At 38.9% G+C, this 17,678-nt stretch overlaps 1 protein-coding gene across 3 annotated transcripts in view; it reads left to right on the forward strand.

The window, feature by feature from the left end:
* Positions 1 to 360: 360 nt before the first annotated feature.
* The window catches only part of ATXN2 (ataxin 2), a gene marked incomplete at its 5' end in the record, with an annotated part of 44,593 nt that continues 27,275 nt past the window's right edge, over positions 361 to 17,678 (forward strand). Inside the window, 8 exons of one of the 3 annotated variants that reach the window (XM_082007514.1) lie at positions 361 to 414; positions 1,137 to 1,208; positions 1,444 to 1,594; positions 10,742 to 10,866; positions 12,148 to 12,239; positions 14,998 to 15,195; positions 15,716 to 15,894; positions 17,412 to 17,621. In XM_082007514.1, coding sequence (XP_081863640.1) covers positions 382 to 414; positions 1,137 to 1,208; positions 1,444 to 1,594; positions 10,742 to 10,866; positions 12,148 to 12,239; positions 14,998 to 15,195; positions 15,716 to 15,894; positions 17,412 to 17,621 — 1,060 coding nt within the window. The remainder of the gene's footprint in view (positions 415 to 1,136; positions 1,209 to 1,443; positions 1,595 to 10,741; positions 10,867 to 12,147; positions 12,240 to 14,997; positions 15,196 to 15,715; positions 15,895 to 17,411; positions 17,622 to 17,678) is intronic. The other 2 variants (XM_082007513.1, XM_082007512.1) reach the window with 2 other exon arrangements.

Consider the following 17,678-nt stretch of genomic DNA (forward strand, 5'->3'; position numbering starts at 1 on the left):
ATGGCTCTCAAACCAGAGAGGGATGTTAGCAGGGCTTTTTCAATTAGGAATCTGTGCATACGAGCTTCACCCAACCAGCAAGAGAATTTCCATATTGAGTGACATTAGGGGCATTCTGTAATGTTTATCTTGTTTGGAAGGATGTTCAGATCTTTAATGATCAGAGAAAGGGGTAAGGGTCCGCTGGAAATCTTATGTGACCTCAGTTTTGTATCGACTGAGTAAGGTTTTGGACCAATGTTTCTAGGAACTATTATGTAGTGATGAAAGCCTGCATTATTTTTTGGCACACTGGCTTTTTGAATTGCTACAAGTGTTCCGCATATATTAATGCTGTCTTTTTTTATTTTTCAGATTTCTTTTGATGGCATCTATGCAAACATGAGAATGGTTCACATACTTACATCAGTTGTTGTAAGTCTTCATATTTTGAAGGAGGGTAAACAGTTTCTATAGTGACATAGAATTGTTAATTAGTCCACTAACTGTAATATAGTGGAGTGAATATTGAACTTTAACAGTAGGCCTCTTTTGCCAGGATTGAACTTTAAAGAATCACAGTAATAGCTATTCTGTATTTTTGGCTTGGAAAGGTTCAAATACAATTCGTAGAGGTATAGCAAATTTCTTAGGTGCACTGGTCATATTTTGAATTTTCTGTCTTTAGAGAGGTAATGGATGAATAAAATGGGTCTGTGCAGGAAACGGAGAAACCCCAGATTTTAAGGGAAGCTCTGACATGCCAAAATTAATTAAGGCAAACTGTTCCACATTTGCTAGAGTGCGGGATAAGCCTTCATCCTTATTTGTACCCTCACATATGCACAGATTTTTGGTTTTGCACAAAAACTTGCTTGTGTGTGTAACTGGTCAAGAGTCTTGTGAGTTCCAAATATGCTTCTGTGAGTATCTTTGAACCCCTTCAGAACAAGTTTTGGTACACACCCAGCTGTTTGCATCTGTAGAGCACAGTGGTGTATTTATTAATGGACAAATATTGAATGAGTAGATTTGAAAACTGAGCTGTATTTTTACATGTTGTATTTACGTTAAAAAAAAAAATCTTTGAGAAGATCATTCAAATGTCATTTGTCAGGCTGGTAGAAATCTGTATTTTAATTTTTCTTGCATTCTAGGGATCCAAATGTGAAGTACAGGTGAAAAATGGTGGTATATATGAAGGAGTTTTTAAAACCTACAGTCCTAAGGTAATTTTCTTCCTTTTGACTCTGCCCTATTTTAAAAGATCCCAATAATGAATAATCAACATTTGATTAAAATTTGAATAATTATTATTAATTATTTTAACCATTCATGTCCAACTATACACAAGCAGATTCATTTTTGCAAACTATTGTAAATACCTGTTTTTTGCATGTATGTGAAGTTACCGAGTAGCTTATTGTGCATTAAGTTAGTGTATTCTTTTTATATCTCTAATAGTGTGATTTAGTGCTTGATGCTGCTCATCGGAAAACTGCAGAATCCAGTTTGGGGCCAAAACGCGAAGACATACTAGAGAGTATCTTGTTCAAGTCTTCAGATTTTGTTATGGTGCATTTTAAGGATATGGATACCAATTATGCAAGAAGAGGTATACTTGTTCTTAAAGTTGTCTGTATCTTGGATCATAAGTCAAGATTTTCAAAGTAGATGCTTTAGGATGCAAAAACTAAAGTTTACATTTAGACTCTTAATTCTTAATGAGTGTAGATCATCCAAATATCCCACTGAAGTCAATGGAAAGAGCAGATGCTCAGCACCTCCCAAAATCAGAAATTCATCAAAATTTAAAAAATAGATAGCAGAACCTTTGGGAGGGTGCACTGCTTTGAGCACTGTTTTAGCTGTCTGGAAAGCAAATCCTTAGTGGTGTTACAAAACATTTTGCAGATTTTGGAGGAGGTTGTTGGGGTGTTTTTTGTAACTGTCTTTCTAAATTAGTCTATTAAATGTTGTATGAGAATCCATGAATATACAAATTATTTATGAAAAGACTATTGTTCAGAATTGGTATATATATGTATATAAAGTCTACAGTTAAATAACTTTTGTGTCTAAACATGCATTCATATAAATATTCTAAAAATACTACTGCAAACTGAGCTAAAACTTCTTAGAAAATCCACTATTTGTGTTTTTAACTTATGCTTTACTACTTGTAGATCTGTAGGTCAGGCTCTCCAAAATACAGAAGAGCCTAGTAAGGTGACAGGCAGATGGTCTTAAAATCTTGAAGACATGGCTTGAAACTGTCAGAATTAAATGATTTTACAGGCAGTCTTCATACTTTTAATGTCTGACCTCCAAGACCCTAATTATTTTTCTGGAACCTAAGAGACTCCTAAGTCAGACAGCTCTAGTTCCTTTGCAGATTGGGTTGGGGGTGGGGGGGCGCGGGCAGCAAATCTCAAAGGATTTTATGGTTATGTTCCTGATTTGCTGGGCTAAGGAATAAAAGCAAATACATAGCTTTCTATGCCATGGAGTGAAATTGCGTATGTGTATGTTTTCAGATTGATCAACAACTGTCACTGGGAGCTAAGTGGTTATTGCAACACATATGCTTTATTCCCATGTAGCAGTGATGTAGAGATGTGTAGGGACTGGTGGACATTTAATGAGGTCTTTCTCTTTTGACCTTGTGTTTGTGTGTGCACATGTTCTTGCCTGATTTAAAGTTGAAGAATGAGAGGCTTGTTGTTCCAAGAAATTTGCTTTTCCCAGAAGAAGATGCATAATGTCAGAGCAAATGTAGCATTGAAATGCAGATAAGTTCCAGGTTCTGGATGGGACTTGGAATTTAAATTACACGAGAGCTGTTTTATAATGGGTCCGCTATAAACATCACTTTAATGTGAATGCAAACTAGGCTCTCCATTACCCAATCTTTATAGATTTTGAGCAGCAGGAGTGAAGAATATAGTGGTGAGTTGACCCTGGCAGGATGCCAGGTGCCCACCAAAGCCACTCTGTCACTCCCCTCTTCAGCTGGACAGAGGAGAGAATACAACAAAAGGCTCCTGTGTTGAGATGAGGACAGGAGAGATCACTCACCTGTTACCATCATGGGCAAAACAGACTCAACTTGGGGAAATTAGTTTAATTTATTACCAATCAGATCAGAGTAGGATAATGAGAAATAAAACCAAATCTTAAAACACCTTTCCCCCCATCCCTCCCTTCTTCCCAGGCTCAACTTCACTCCCGAATTCTCTCCCTCCTCCCCCCGAGTGGTGCAGGGTGACAAGGGAATGGGGGTTGTGGTCAGTTCATCACACGCTGTCTCTGCCGCTCCTTCCTCCTCAGGGGGAGGACTCCTCACACCCTTCCCTTGCTCCAGCCTGGGATCCCTCCCACAGGAGACAGTTCTCCACGAACTTCTCCAATGTGAGTCCTTCCCACAGTCTACAGTTCTTCATGAGCTGCTCTAGCCTGGGTCCCTGCCACAGGGTGCCATCCTTCAGGAACAGGCTGCTCCAGCCTGGGTCCCCTGCGGGGTCACAAGTCCTGCCAGCAAACCTGCTCCAGCCTGGGCTCCTTTCTCCATGGGGCCACAGGCCCTGCCAGGAGCCTGCTCCAGCATGGGCTGTCTATGGGGTCATGGCCTCCTTCGGGCATCCCCCGCTCCCCTGTGGAGCTCCATCAGCTCAACAGCCTGCCTCACCATGGTCTTCACCACAGGCTGCAGGGGAACCTCTGCTCCAGTGCCTGGAGCACCTCCTGCCCCTCCTTCCTCGCTGACCTTGGTGTCTGCAGAGTTGTTCCTCTCACATATTCTCACTACTCTCTCCAGCTGCAGTTGCACAGGGTTGTTTTTTTTTTTTTCTCTTTCCTTAACTCTGTTCCCCCAGAGGCGCTGCCACAGTCGCTGATGGGCTCAGCCTTGGCCAGCAGTGGGTCCGTCTTGGAGCCATGGGGCATCAGCTCTATTGGACATGGGAGAAGCTTCTACTAGCAGCTTCTCACAGAAGCCACTGCCGTAGCCCCCCATTACCAAAATCTTGCCATGCAAACCCCATATAAATACACTACTACTTTGAGGAATAATTACTCAATGGAAGTTTTCTAGAAGAAAATGACTGCTTCAGGTTGAACATTTGCTCAGTTCACTTTGTTAGGTGGAATGTCTTTGAATCTAAATCTCTTAAGTAGCTGGAGGGGAGAGCTGAAATAAAGCTGTAGAGACTTGGAGCAAGATAAACTGGAATGCCGCAAAACTCGATAACTTGTAGTGGGTAAATTAATCTGCTTTCCCTTTTGTCTCAAAAATATATTATCTTTAAATGACACTTGGAAGTGTAAGTCGGTCTCTGATCACACCTGCAAATTATAGCAATGAAGGGCTTTCTGCTTCTTGGGGAAATTAAATAAGCAAGGATTGAAGAGAATGGAAGTGTATGAACATGCATGCAGGAACTGCTGGCCTTTAGTTCTTATAAATAAACCCAAATCTTCATGGTACTGAGTCAGGTAAGCCTGTGTCATGCACAGTAAAAAACAAGCCAGAACCCCTAGGTGCAAAGATGGTGCTCCTTGCTGTGCTTGTATTGGGAATGGTTACTGTCTGGTGCCCGGAGAAGTTTGACAGTGTTGCGCTTACCCAGGAACAAATATTTTTAAATTGCGTAGCCCTCTATGTTTTTTGGCTTTCACAGACAAGTTAGTAGGTAATTTGAACATATTTGTTTGGAAAGGCTGCTTGCTCTCACTTCTTTAAAAATTTAGTCAAGCAAAAGGGCATGTCACAAGCAGTCTGCCATAGGAGAGGCTTACCTAGAGTAGGGTTTACTGGTGTCTGTATATGTAGTTTCTTCTACCCTTTAGGAGACTACTAGACTTTTGAGGAGGCCTTGAAGTAAACTTAATTTCTGCAAAAGATACTGCTTTGGAAATTCTAGCGCATCCTGGTTTCCTGGTTCAGTATAAGTGCCTGGAGTTCTATTGATTTTTATTCTAGCATTTGCTTCCCTGCTGAACTGGAGGAGTGTGGACAAACGGTGCTCCTGACTGTGGGGTCTTGATCTTACCGTCAAACTTGAATGGCAGAGATGTTAGCTGCATTCTCTGCCTGTCTCACCAAGTCAGGCAGAAGAGACTGGAAGAGTACTGGAAAAGAGCAGGAGGGGAGAAAGGGAATGGGATGGATTCTACTTTCATAAGAGTGGAAAATACCAGCTGTGTCTGAAAGAACCATCTGAAATAGTCTGCCAAGCACCTTTCATTGCTATCGTACTGGTGCAGCTTTGGACTAGTGAGCTGATAATTCATCCTGCAGCTACATCAGTAGCGCGAGTGCAAGGGAGGTAACGACAGCGTAGGCTTGGGGTGGGTGAAACCACCCCGTTTGGAAGCAGCAGTCTTAGATTTGCTTGTGCCAAGCATGACACTGCACCTTTGAACACACCAGTGGAGAAAGTGTGGTGCCTGCCCAGATTGTAGAAAGTGTAAGGGTTGGGAGAAGAAATAGTAGGTCCATGTAGATAGGGGCATTCTAACAGTTTATGTTTAAAAAAATAAATCTGTCCCTACTTCCTGGGCCCTTATTTGCAACTCTGTCAGTCTGCATAGACCTTCATGCTCGTGTAGATTCCTGTTAGGCATCAGAAGGAATGGAAAGGAGTCACCTGAGGGTCTCTCACTGTGGAATTAGGGTTTTCTGCAGTACAGGCAGGCTGATGAATGAAACATGCATTGGAAAACTCGGGTGAAATTGTATTATATCCATCATCCCCCTTTCACACTATTCTGTCTGCATTTAAAGAGGGACAGGCACTGTCTTCTGCATGTGGCGGTGGAAATCGTCTGCTAAAAATGTGCTCTGATGTGCAAGTTGGAACCCTTGGCTCTACATCAGCATGTAACGTCTTTCTGCTTCACCTTCTGAGGCAAAGGTGAAGTGCCTAGATACCCTAGTCGCTAGATTACTTGGGCTGCATGATTGAAATAGGAGGGTGTATTCCTCCTGGGTTCTACAGAACAAGCTTCTAGCAGCGTTTCCTGTAGTCCTAAACACTGATCAGTGAACAGCGCTGGTTTGCATATGATTCAAATTTGAGTAAGGCTTCAGAGTTGCTTTCTTGGCTTCTCTTTAAAGACAAGACAATTCAAGATCATAACTACTGTTAAAGTTAAAGGGTTCTACAATGTTTTTATTGTTTTTTTGGCACCATTACTGCACTCTGAGAAAAATATTACAAATTCAGTGAAAAAAAAGTAGAAGAGAATTAGCTATTTAAGTTTTTCCTTGAATTAGCACTGAAAGTGGCATCCTTCCAGAGAAAGTGTTGCAAGGGGAATGCAGTAGGCATATTATGAACAAATGAAGGAAATGTTGGCTCTGCAAAGCTGGTGGTAACTGGTTTTAATGTTTCAAATCAGTAGTAAGTAGTTACAAAACAAATGAGAGTTTACTGTTGAAACCTTTAAGATGAAACCTCAGTTTACTTTGGGCCATGCTAAGCTTGATCAAAGCTTGCAGTCTGCAGCATAAACACCTTTGGCACATAATGCCGATTGATTTAATAGCATTTGAACTGCAGAGCTGCACTTAATTGCATATTTGTGCTCTTCGCCATCAGTAGCTCAAAACATGTTTGTGAAAACAAGCATGTTAAACACTGAAATTAATTAAACCCGGACTCTTAATTGCTCTATTCTGGCCATTTTTTCTTTAACTCATTTAATAGCGCATACTTGAAGAATTTTCCCAAACTGAGTTTTTCTCAGAATGTTTATGTTTAATTTGCTTTTACGTAGTGTGAATTTCTGTTGCATGGAATTGTCCTTGGGATTTTTTTTTCCAGTTAGCAGGAATTAAAACAAGAAGCAACGTTTTGATATCAAACTTTATTCCCTTAGGAGTTGTCACATTAAGCAGGTTGAGAGGCAGTGAGGGCTAATTGAGTGTTACAGCTCAAGCTCTTTGTTTGACCAGTTTTCATTTGATCTTTAACTTGAGTTTTACCATGTAGAGAAGGAATTGATTAAAAATTTGGCCATGTCAAGGTGTCATGTGAATTGCTCATTCATTCAACAGCTCAGAGATACAAGGCACCAGATAAGGGAGAGGCTGAGCCTGTGCAGTCAGTATCTTGTCTGTTATTTCCCTGCCAGTTGGCACTTGTAGCAGTAGTTCATGTTCTAGCTTTTATTTGACTAATAATCTTAAGAACACTATTTTTGTTTTGGAACAATTATTTGTAGAATTTATTTTTTACATAAGTTCTCAATTTTGTTGCTCATTAATTTTGGTAAAGTCTTGTTTGACTTGGCACATTTTTCATCTTGGTGTCCCATGTGCCTGCCTCACTGTTGGTTCCAGGAAAATTGTGATCTGTGCCTTGAGGTACCGTTCTGCTACATTTAAACTTTGCCTGGATGCTCATGAGACCATATTATGTGACTAGGAGTCTGCCTTCGTAGCTTGAATTTCTCCTGACTCTGGGTTTTCTTTGAGTTGTAGGGGTTAAACTGATGTTGCAGTCTCCCTTGTGACTTTCTTTCTGAAGAGAGAGAAATGAAGAGCAGTGAAGCTTCCTGTGCTCCATGATATACTGGATTCTACTGGGAAGCTTAGTGTTGACTGCACACATCTTACTCAGATCCGTAGCATTGGTTAGATAGTTGAGTTTTTGTTTTGACTTGGGTTTTTTTCCCCACTTACTCTGTATCATAATAATTTTTAATAGCACTCTGCTGAATGTTTATGTGGCTTTTAAAATAAGAAAATTAGTGGGTTGAGTAGATGAGTCTTGTTAAGCTAGTATTTTATTCACAGTATCCAAAATGACACAGTTGTGTATGGGATTCGTCTGAAGTAATTTAATAGAAATTAAGGAAACACCCTTCTAAAATACAGATTACGTCCATCAGACGCTGTCATCAGTCCTCCTACGTCATATTTATCTCAAAGTTCACTCTACCCCCTGTGAAGTAGCGTAGAAGCAAATTTCAGTTTCCTAAGTGACATAAGCAGCCTCTGACTTGCATTGGTGTAAAATGTCCAATCTGAGAGGATCAAACATGAAACACTGAATTAATGGTGTTAGGCACAGAACAGCACTGGTCTGTCTGGGTTATGGCAGTATTTGCTACAGGGTATTGATAAGGTGAACCTAGAGTTTCCAAATACAAGTGCCTTACTTTGCCTCGCTGTTAAATGTGCTCTTTTGTTACTACTTAACTGGGGATTGAGGTAACACTGTGTTACTATGTAGTTTCAGATGACATTTAAACATACCCCCTGTTTTTGTAGTATATTTTAAAAGCCGTTTGTGTGAAGAGAAACCGAGACATGTTTTCTTTCAAGTTGGTATACCTTAGAAGTCTGTAAGCTATTTGGAGGTTTTTTTTGTGAAGCAAAATGGGGAAATACATGGGGCTGTTAATAGGTGAGAACATTGCTGAAGTTTTACTGTGGAAATGATCTTTGCAAGGTGGGAGATGTATAATCAGTTTAAATATGTCTGTGAGAGGCACTGAAAGAGTTTAGCTTTGGCTGAGTCCAGCCATATAATGTGAAAAAATCCACCTGTATTTATATCTGATGTCTTCCAATTTTTTCTCTTTCCATATCTGTTGTAGTTCCTTCAGAAACAGGTAACTTTTTTGGCAGTCACTCTGTCTCTGCATCTTGCCTTTCATAATGCTTTTGTTACCATAATATATAACGGAAACTTAATATCTTTGCTCGCACATTTATGGCACTATAAAACATGCATGCATAACTTCACAGAATCATTTAGAGTGTCTTACAGTTAGTTGATGACTTCTATTCTCACCCTTGATTTTTACCTACTCTGAACAGTTGAAAATGCAACAGATGAAATTTTGCATCAGCACACCAGGTAGTACGACACAATGATTCTGTTTCAGAACAGTTTACAAGTAACTCCAGAACGTGCCTGCTAAAGGCATTGCATTTAGTGACAAGCTAAAATATAATCTCGCGTGAAAGCGTTAACCTCCAGCTGCGTAGGTACTGTCACAACTTGGGCTGGCAGACTATGATGTCGCGCAAGGTGATCGGTGCAGGTTTTTGCAATTTCACATGAGCCCTAACAGTGGTGTGCCTGGTTAGGTGTCTGTCTTTCATTTGGCTTTCTCTTCTTATTTCACTGTTTCTTTTGTATTTGAAATGAATGTTTAGCTAATGAACTTTTCCTATTTTTCATACATCTTCTATAACATTTTGTTTCATATATGCTTATTAACAATGCTTAATTGCTTATCCATAGTTCCTTTGGTCTTTGTGTATGAGTTGAGCAAGCATTTCATGAGGTAGTGTGGAATGTTACTAGGCAGACTAAGCACAGTTAACTTTTATGACAGATCATACCGATATGTGTACAGAAGTCAACTGTGAAATAGGGTAAAAACAGGGATAGTAAGCTATGTCAGCAATCGCTTTAAAAAAATCTTCGGTGATTGTTTAAAAACTGTAACATCAGTGGCCAGCTTCATATGTTGTGAATTCTTTTCACGATGGCTTTAAAGTTCATTTTTCTTAGTAAGATTTCAGATCTTGCCAAAGGTTAATTTAAGCCACATTATTCCATATCTGGCCACTGCCTGGTGGTTTGATTTCATCTTTTCTAAAGGTCCAAAATCTTTGCTCCTTATTTTATCAGTAGAATGATAATAGGAAATTTTAAGTTGAAGGCTTATTTATTTTAGGCTTATTTATTTATTTATAAGCTTATAACAAGCTTATTTTATTTTTGAAAGTTCCTTCTGTTTAAGTAATTTAAGAATTTGCAGGCAGCTCTGAGATTTAGTTGCTTGCAAATATAAAAGCTTGGCTTCCTTGATGAATGGCTTTGTACATTTTTTTTTTTTTACAGCACTTTAATATTCTAATATTCCTTAAGTCTGGCTTGAATGAAACATGAACAAGTGAAAATAAAAGCTCATTATCTTGATTTTACTGTATACATTTTTATAATTTATATGAACAATAGCAGACCCTTTCTGCTTAGTGCACCTAATGGTGTATTTATTTTCATGTGTTGTTGAGGACAAGAGGTAGGGAGTTCCTGAATCTTGCTATGTGATTTGGGTAAGCTGCTTCTTGAAAAAGCTCTTGCAGGAAAGGGGACATCTCTGTTCACGTCACAGTGAACAGGTGCACCAGGCTAATGGATAATTGAGTTACACTGTGAAGGGAGTAAAAGGGTGTGCATGCATGCTGGTGTGTTGAGGAGCTGTGGAGATAGAAGAAATTGGGATATTTGAAGGGAAGCTTGTATTCTGCCCATTTATTTAGGGAATGGGATTGGGTTGCCTTCATGCTTTTTTGATATTTGCATAACAAGTTAGTGTGCAGTTGAGTGAGCTGTTTGGAAAAGCATATTATACAAGTCTTGGGTTTTCTAGAGGAATGGGGATCCTCAGGTACTGGGTTTTTTTGTTTGGTTGGGTTTTTTTTTGTTTGTTTTTTAGCAAAAACATACATGTATGTATAAAATACTTTTAAATAACTGAAAGTAATTGCTATTCTTTGATGCCTTGTGTTGTACTTTAAGTTGCAAAAAACCCCTGTAAACAGATATATTAGTAAGTTAGTCCATACTTCCGTAGTTATTCTAAGTATGAAGTAGGCACCTTTTTAGTGTAGTCCTATTGAATAGAGCAACTACAAGAGAAAGTGAATGATGTTTAATGTGCCTGCGGTTCAGCTGTATTTGGTTGTTCCTCAGATAAATTGATTTCACCCCTGTCCCTCCCCTCTCTGTTGTAGATGCTTTTACTGATTCAGCCATCAGCGCTAAAGTAAATGGTGAACACAAGGAAAAGGATCTTGAACCGTGGGATGGAGGAGAGACCACCGCTACTGAGGAACTTGAGGCATTAGAGACAGATGTTGTAAGTAATGCTTTTTTATCACCCATGACAGTCTGTAGAAAATAAGCTATTTCTCTGGACATGCCTTGTGACAATTCCTTAATTTTGATCTAGTAATGAACTTTTGAGTAAAACTGCTGGCCTAGTTTGTATGGGTGTATGTTCAATCTTTGCTAGCAGCTGCCACAGTATTTTTTTACAATTTGAATAAGAATAGCTGGATTTCAAATGCCACTTTTGGCAAATATTGACAAATGGCAGCTGCTGTGGTAAGGGACGTGTTTGACTCATGGACTGGCTGAAAGAGGCGCTTTTCTTAAGGACTCCAAATTCAGCAATGCACTGAAGTGATTTATGTTTAATCAGAGCATTCCTGTCTGACTATCATTGCATTTGGAAATTATGGAAAAGTTGTGCTTAACTAACTGTCTCAGAGCTAAGATGAAGGCAACTGATGGAAGTCTGACCCATGACTTAATAAGCACAGATACAATCTCAGTAGATTATGAATCATTAGATGAACAGTATGGTCTTAAATGACGTTTCTTTATATATCATAGCAGTCAGCTTTTATTCAGCCATGCATTCTTTTTAGTAAGGTATTCAGACTGCAAGATGTTGAAGAAGATAATGTTACTGATTAGAGGAGAATCTAGTCATGTTACTGTGGAGCATATTAACTTTGTCTGGGTAGAACAGTTATCCTGTCAATTTTAGTGTACATATTGTACAGCTGAGATTTATTAGAATACTTAATACTGTCAGTGCTTTTTATAAAACATTCAAAACATTTATCATTGTGCTTGAGTGCTGTAATAGCAATTTTACTAAAGTGGAGAAGTTGTGCAGATCAACAGGGGTCTTCTGCCTGTGGTGTGTGTGTCTCCAATAATTTCATTAGTAGTGGATTTGAAAAGTTTCAGCACTTGGCCACAGTGAGGGACACTTGTAATGTTCAGAAGTGTCAGTTTGCACTTTCTGGAAAAGGCACTCATGTACGTATTTCTTGCTAGCCAGTAATCTTCTAGTACAGCGTGGGCATGATACTTAAAAAAACAATCCTCGTAAAAACAACACAAATGCACACAGCAAACAAAAACCTGGATTTTGAAGATAAAATCTGTGCATCTAATGAACAAAGTTCCCTGAAATAAATTGTGGCTATAGTAACTTTGTTATCTGGACAATGAATTCATAGGCCCAGGAAAAAGGGCAAAAGGTTTAACTCCTGCCATCAGCCCTTAATTTTAAGGGAATGTGTTTCCAGTGTCATTTTGAAAAATGAGCATCATTTTCTTCTAGTCTAATGGATGGGATCCCAATGACATGTTTCGTTACAATGAAGAAAATTATGGTGTAGTATCAACTTACGACAGCAGTTTATCTTCTTATACGTAAGTTCCAAAATATTTTGTTATTAGATTTGTATGTAATGTTCTCCCTGGTTTGACAAACTTTATATTCTGAAGATAATTTTACATATTTTCTAAAGTTGTGGAATCGAATAACTGAAAAAGCAGTAATGAATAGTGCTTAAGAGACCTTGCCAACGTTCTGTGAATAGTTAGATGTAGTAATCATTATATATTCCCTTAAATGGGCACAGCTCACTCCCATTGCAACATTTTCTGAATTTAAGCATGCAATAATGCTTATTTCTTACAAAAACTGTTATGAATAGGGTGGAAAATACCAAATTGTGAAACTCTCTTTATGAGGCTGTTATACCTATAGTTTGTGTTTAAGCTAGCAGAACAGTTTGACTAAATTCTAATTTTATTGAGACAATTGATCTGGTAGATACTGGAATGTTGAAATGTTGCTGATTAACTAAAGGGGGGTTGTGTGCTGTGGATGACTTGTCCAGACCTAAACTAAAGTTTTAGTTACAATATAATAACAAATTGAATATAGAAGTAGTATAAAGCCTGCTCTGGCTACTTCAGCAGGGTGGACCTGTTCCCAGTAGTCTGCAGCTATAATGTTAACTGCAACTGCAAAACAAATCAATTGCAGATGTTCAACAGCCATTGTGAAATGTCTTTAATGTTTTCCCACTCTTTTAACCCCCAAAGCATAAACTTATTTTTGAATGTCAAGGAGTTGCAGTGAATATTTTTGATTTTATATGTAGAATTGGAGCACTTGTCTACAGGTCCCTGGTTCAACAATTTTATTTTTACTATTTTGTTAAAATAGACCTGTAACATGGTGATAATCAAAGTGTCTTAATCGGCTTACATTTGAATCCTGGGGAAGCTGTTCTTCTGTATAATTCATTGCTCTAAGTACTTTTTGTACTTTTGAACTTTAGTCTTCCATCTTTCTGCTTTATGGATATTAATGGAAACGGATTAAAAACATGAAGGTGGCTTTAAATTGCCAGAGTCAAATTCCATTGTTTCCTAGTCAAGCCGCTTGCTTTGCATATCAGTCTGCTAAACTGGGAAACTCTTTTCCTGATTCTCCAAGTATGTGATGAGCAGCAGTGGAGCTAAACGCTTACACGTGCAACTGAAGGATTGTACAGGATTTACTGTTCGATCGTTTTCTCTTCCTAGAGCCAAGCGTTAGCAGGTCTAGTTTGTCAAACTGCATAAAGGTACAAGTTTGTGTTCTAGCAAGTGTACTGCATTAGTGTATTGAACAGCTGCTGTACATGCTTCTCTTGTCACCAGGGTTCTGAACAATGTCATCTTGCCCATCCCCTTTGTTTCATCTTTAATGGCCTTTTCCCTGTTAGAAAATACAAAATCATTCTTTTCCCTGTTTAGATTGCCATCAGTGCTACTGCGTACATCCCTTCATTTTTTTCAGTCACTTTAAATAAATGAGGATGTATTAGGTGTTCTCCTTTCTTGTCTGTATGCTTAACACAGGGTAAGCGAGGCCCATGACTTCAGGTTTGTATGCGTTGTGTTCATGCATATCTTATCTGAGCCAAAGCTTTATGCTAAAGGGTAAGGTTTTAATCTAATATTCTTGCAGTTACCATTGATAAGACCAGCAGATGTCTCGACTGGCCAAAAATGTGTTTGGGGAAAAACTTGGGATGCAGTAACTGAGTGCTGGCTTGGAATTTGGCAAAGCCACTTGTTTCCCTAGTTCTGCCACCAACACTTGAGTAATCTTGCATATATTATTTCATACTTGGCTTGTATCTCCACCTGCTTTCTTTGTTCTTCTTTTTTTATATTATTCAAAATATGTGCAGTAGTGATTATATGATGCCCAGCGTAACACAGTCCAAGCCTCAACTGTGTTCTGTATTTTTATATAGTTTATTCTAAAGTAAGGTTGGATGAAACAACTTTTGGAACTCAAAATTAGAATCAGGAACAAAGCGCAAAGTTGTTTTACAAAACCTGATAGTTTAACAAAAATTAGAGCAGGTAAAAACCAAAACCATGAGTAGACAGAAGGGAGTGCCAGGTATGATGTCCATCTCTAGTTATCTCTTTCAGTATTTCATTGCACATGTACTGAATTCTTACTTGGTGGCTTTCCTAAGGGATCCATGTGTGCTTTTTGCCGTATGCTACTACCTAATACAGATACATGGAATGAATGGTTTTGAGGTCCTAGGACATGGCAAGTGAGTCATAGGTTTCTGGTCCCATGCTCTAATGTATTGCATTCATCTTTCCTGCAGTTATTCATAATAGGAAGAGCTGAAATTCTATGGCTGGAATTATCAAAGGATTAAGCATGTAACTCTTTACTTTTAGTAGGATTGGAGACTCTTGTGTCTGTTGGGGATGTGTAAATAGCTAAAGAAATTCAAATCTGGTCTCTTAAAGTAGCTTCCTATCTAAACACCAGGGTAAGGCTTTTTATTACTAATGTACTCAACTGTGTTAAAAGTTGGAGCCTTTGCATGGCTTTAGGGACTGGGGATTTTGCAAGTCATATGGAAAAGCTCTGCACCCTGACCTCAGCTCTCTAGGCAGGTAAATGACACTGAATTTGCACATAATATCAAACCAGTCCAGGAATATTGACACACTTACACTAAAAAACACAGGAAGTCTACTGGTTTAAAAGCAAGTTTTCTATTGTGACTTGGTTGGAATTAACGCTATGTAATTTTTGTAGCTCCTTTGTGCTTTTGAATGCATTTCAGAGGTTCTTTTCCTTTCCATTGTCTTTTAGGGTGCCATTAGAAAGAGATAATTCAGAAGAGTTTTTAAAACGGGAAGCCAGAGCAACTCAATTAGCAGAGGAAATTGAATCAAGTGCCCAATACAAAGCTCGGGTTGCCTTGGAAAATGATGAAAGAACAGAAGAAGAAAAATATACTGCTGTTCAGAGAAATGCTAATGAACGAGAAGGACATGGTGTGAACACTAGGTACTTGCATATGCTATGAATAGTATTTTTATTTAAATGATGGACGTATTTTGGTACAGTAGCAATTTACTCATTGAAACTGTGCTTTTTCAGCAGAGCTGATTAGGTTAGGGAACCTTATGTAAACAATCGTGCTGGTTTTGGCACCCATGCTAACTTGTACACCTCTGCCTGGCCCTGTGTTATCTCTGCAGTGAAACAGACTTCCCCACTCTGATATGTCACTGTGGTGAATTCATCCTAAATTACAGGAAAGGGCAGTGGTTTCAGCATGTCATGGAGAATTTCAGGCATTAGTACTAAATCGTTCAGTGTCTCCGGGCTCATAGAAAGTGGACTGTGTAGTCAGTATCGAAAGCCAATTTATGAGGTGCATGTTAGGTCAACATCTGATAATATTTAGAATGTTCCTTTAGCTTGATTTGAGAAAGATACAAAATATCAGCAGAGCCCTTGATTAGATACTTTTCATTGTCTTTCAGTTCTGTCTTAACACTGGTAGAAATTTGCTGTGTTTCAGAGAAAATAAATACATTCCACCTGGACAGAGGAATAGAGATGTCCTGTCCTGGGGAAGTGGAAGACAAAACTCACCAAGGATGGGCCAGTCTGGATCAGGCCCACCAATTTCAAGGTCTGGATCCCATACTTCAGAATTCAGTCCTAACTCTGGAGCAGATCAAAGAGTAGTTAATGGAGGCAAGTATCTGAAGTGTAAATGAATGTGCCTGATAAAATTACAGTCAATTATCTAGTTATGTTGAAACTGCATATGGTGTGGTCTTAGGATATGTATTTCATAAGCTAGGTTAGCATTCATCATTTAACACAGAGGTGGTGATTTTGATTTGGCTTTAACTTACTCATGATGGAACACGTATTTGACTGCACTGTATGTAGCTTTGCAGAGCAGAAATGCTACTTGTTTGCCTTCTGAAAAACCTTGGTCTTAGATGATGGTGCAGTATGCGGTTTTAAAGATTAAAAATTGCTTTATGTATTGCTACTGCTAAGCTCTGCGTGGAGGAGTAGCAATGCTGACACCTAGTGAAAGGGAGATGGCCGCCAAGGAAGCATCACTCTTCCGTTCTGGTGCATGGATCAATTCTGTTTCCCATTAAAAAGAATAAAGCAGCTCACTGACTTTACGATGATGTGGGGGGGGGGAAATCATTGTAGCACAAGAGAAGTGGTAGGGGAAAAGGAATCAAAAGCCTCTCTCCAAATAGCTGTTTGAGTATTTTCTGCTACACGCATGGGTGATATTTATAAACAGACATCGCTAGGTACTGTATAGCAGGAATCGGTGTTTCATAAACCAAACACCATTTTTTGAGATGGATTTCAGCAGTAGCCTGTCCTTGAGGCATTATTTTTATAAGTTAAAAACGGTATTATATGAGATTGCTGTGAATAAATGGAAAATGTATAATACTCAAGTGCCTCTGTCTGGAGAGGAAGTCTGAGAAACATCTAAAGGTAAGTGGGACTTCCGTTTCAAATACAGTCAGCTGGATAAAGGATGTACAATGGAGTCTTGCCCAAACAATGCTAACCTTGAAATTTGTTCATAGTGTTTGTGGTTTCTATCACCCTATTACTCTGCTGAATGAACATCATATACCTAAAATATTCAGAATGGCTTGTGAATTCAACTTCTTTGTTTTGGAAACAATGAACCCTATATCCTAGATTAAAATACTACATTAATACTTCAGATAACTGATAAAGGCATAAATGTCAGGATTCAGACACTGAACACCGCTGTTTTTTGTAAAGATACAGTTCCTAGAATTGATATTGCTCATCGTTTGGTTTGAAAGTAGCAGTTTGTATAGTCAATACTATATGTGAACCGCTGTTTGAGAACCTCTGGTAGCTATTTAAGGACCTTGTCAAGAGTGATGCGTACTGTAGAACATATATATGATAGGCTAACAGATCAAACTTTACTGTCTATTCCTTAGTAGTATTTGTAGATCCTAATTAACCCTTTGGGGAGTTTGTGACATTCAGATGTTAAATTTGACCTGAAGTAGAGGAAATAACCTTGCAGAGACTTATTTTATTGGTTGCAGAAATAAACTAATCTATCCCCAAAGGGTTAAACATGAAAAATCATTTTGTCATATTTTACTTTTTTTTTTCTGTTGACCTTTTTCCCCATAATTTTTCTTTAGTTTTTATACTTTCCTTCATATCATTTGTTCTGTCAGGTGTTCCCTGGCCATCGCCTTGCCCATCTCCTTCCTCTCGCCCACCTTCTCGCTACCAGTCAGGTCCCAACTCTCTTCCACCTCGGGCAGCCACCCCTACACGGCCGCCCTCCAGGCCCCCCTCGCGGCCCTCCAGGCCCCCGTCTCACCCCTCTGCTCATGGTTCTCCAGCTCCTGTCTCTACTATGCCTAAACGCATGTCTTCAGAAGGTACAATACCACGATTTGTTCATGTTTTTGTTTGTCTTTGTTTAACTCCTTTGTGAG

This window comes from Phaethon aethereus (genome assembly GCF_964289735.1).
Source record: "Phaethon aethereus genome assembly, chromosome: 17".
In the NCBI taxonomy this organism is placed as follows: domain Eukaryota; kingdom Metazoa; phylum Chordata; class Aves; order Phaethontiformes; family Phaethontidae; genus Phaethon; species Phaethon aethereus.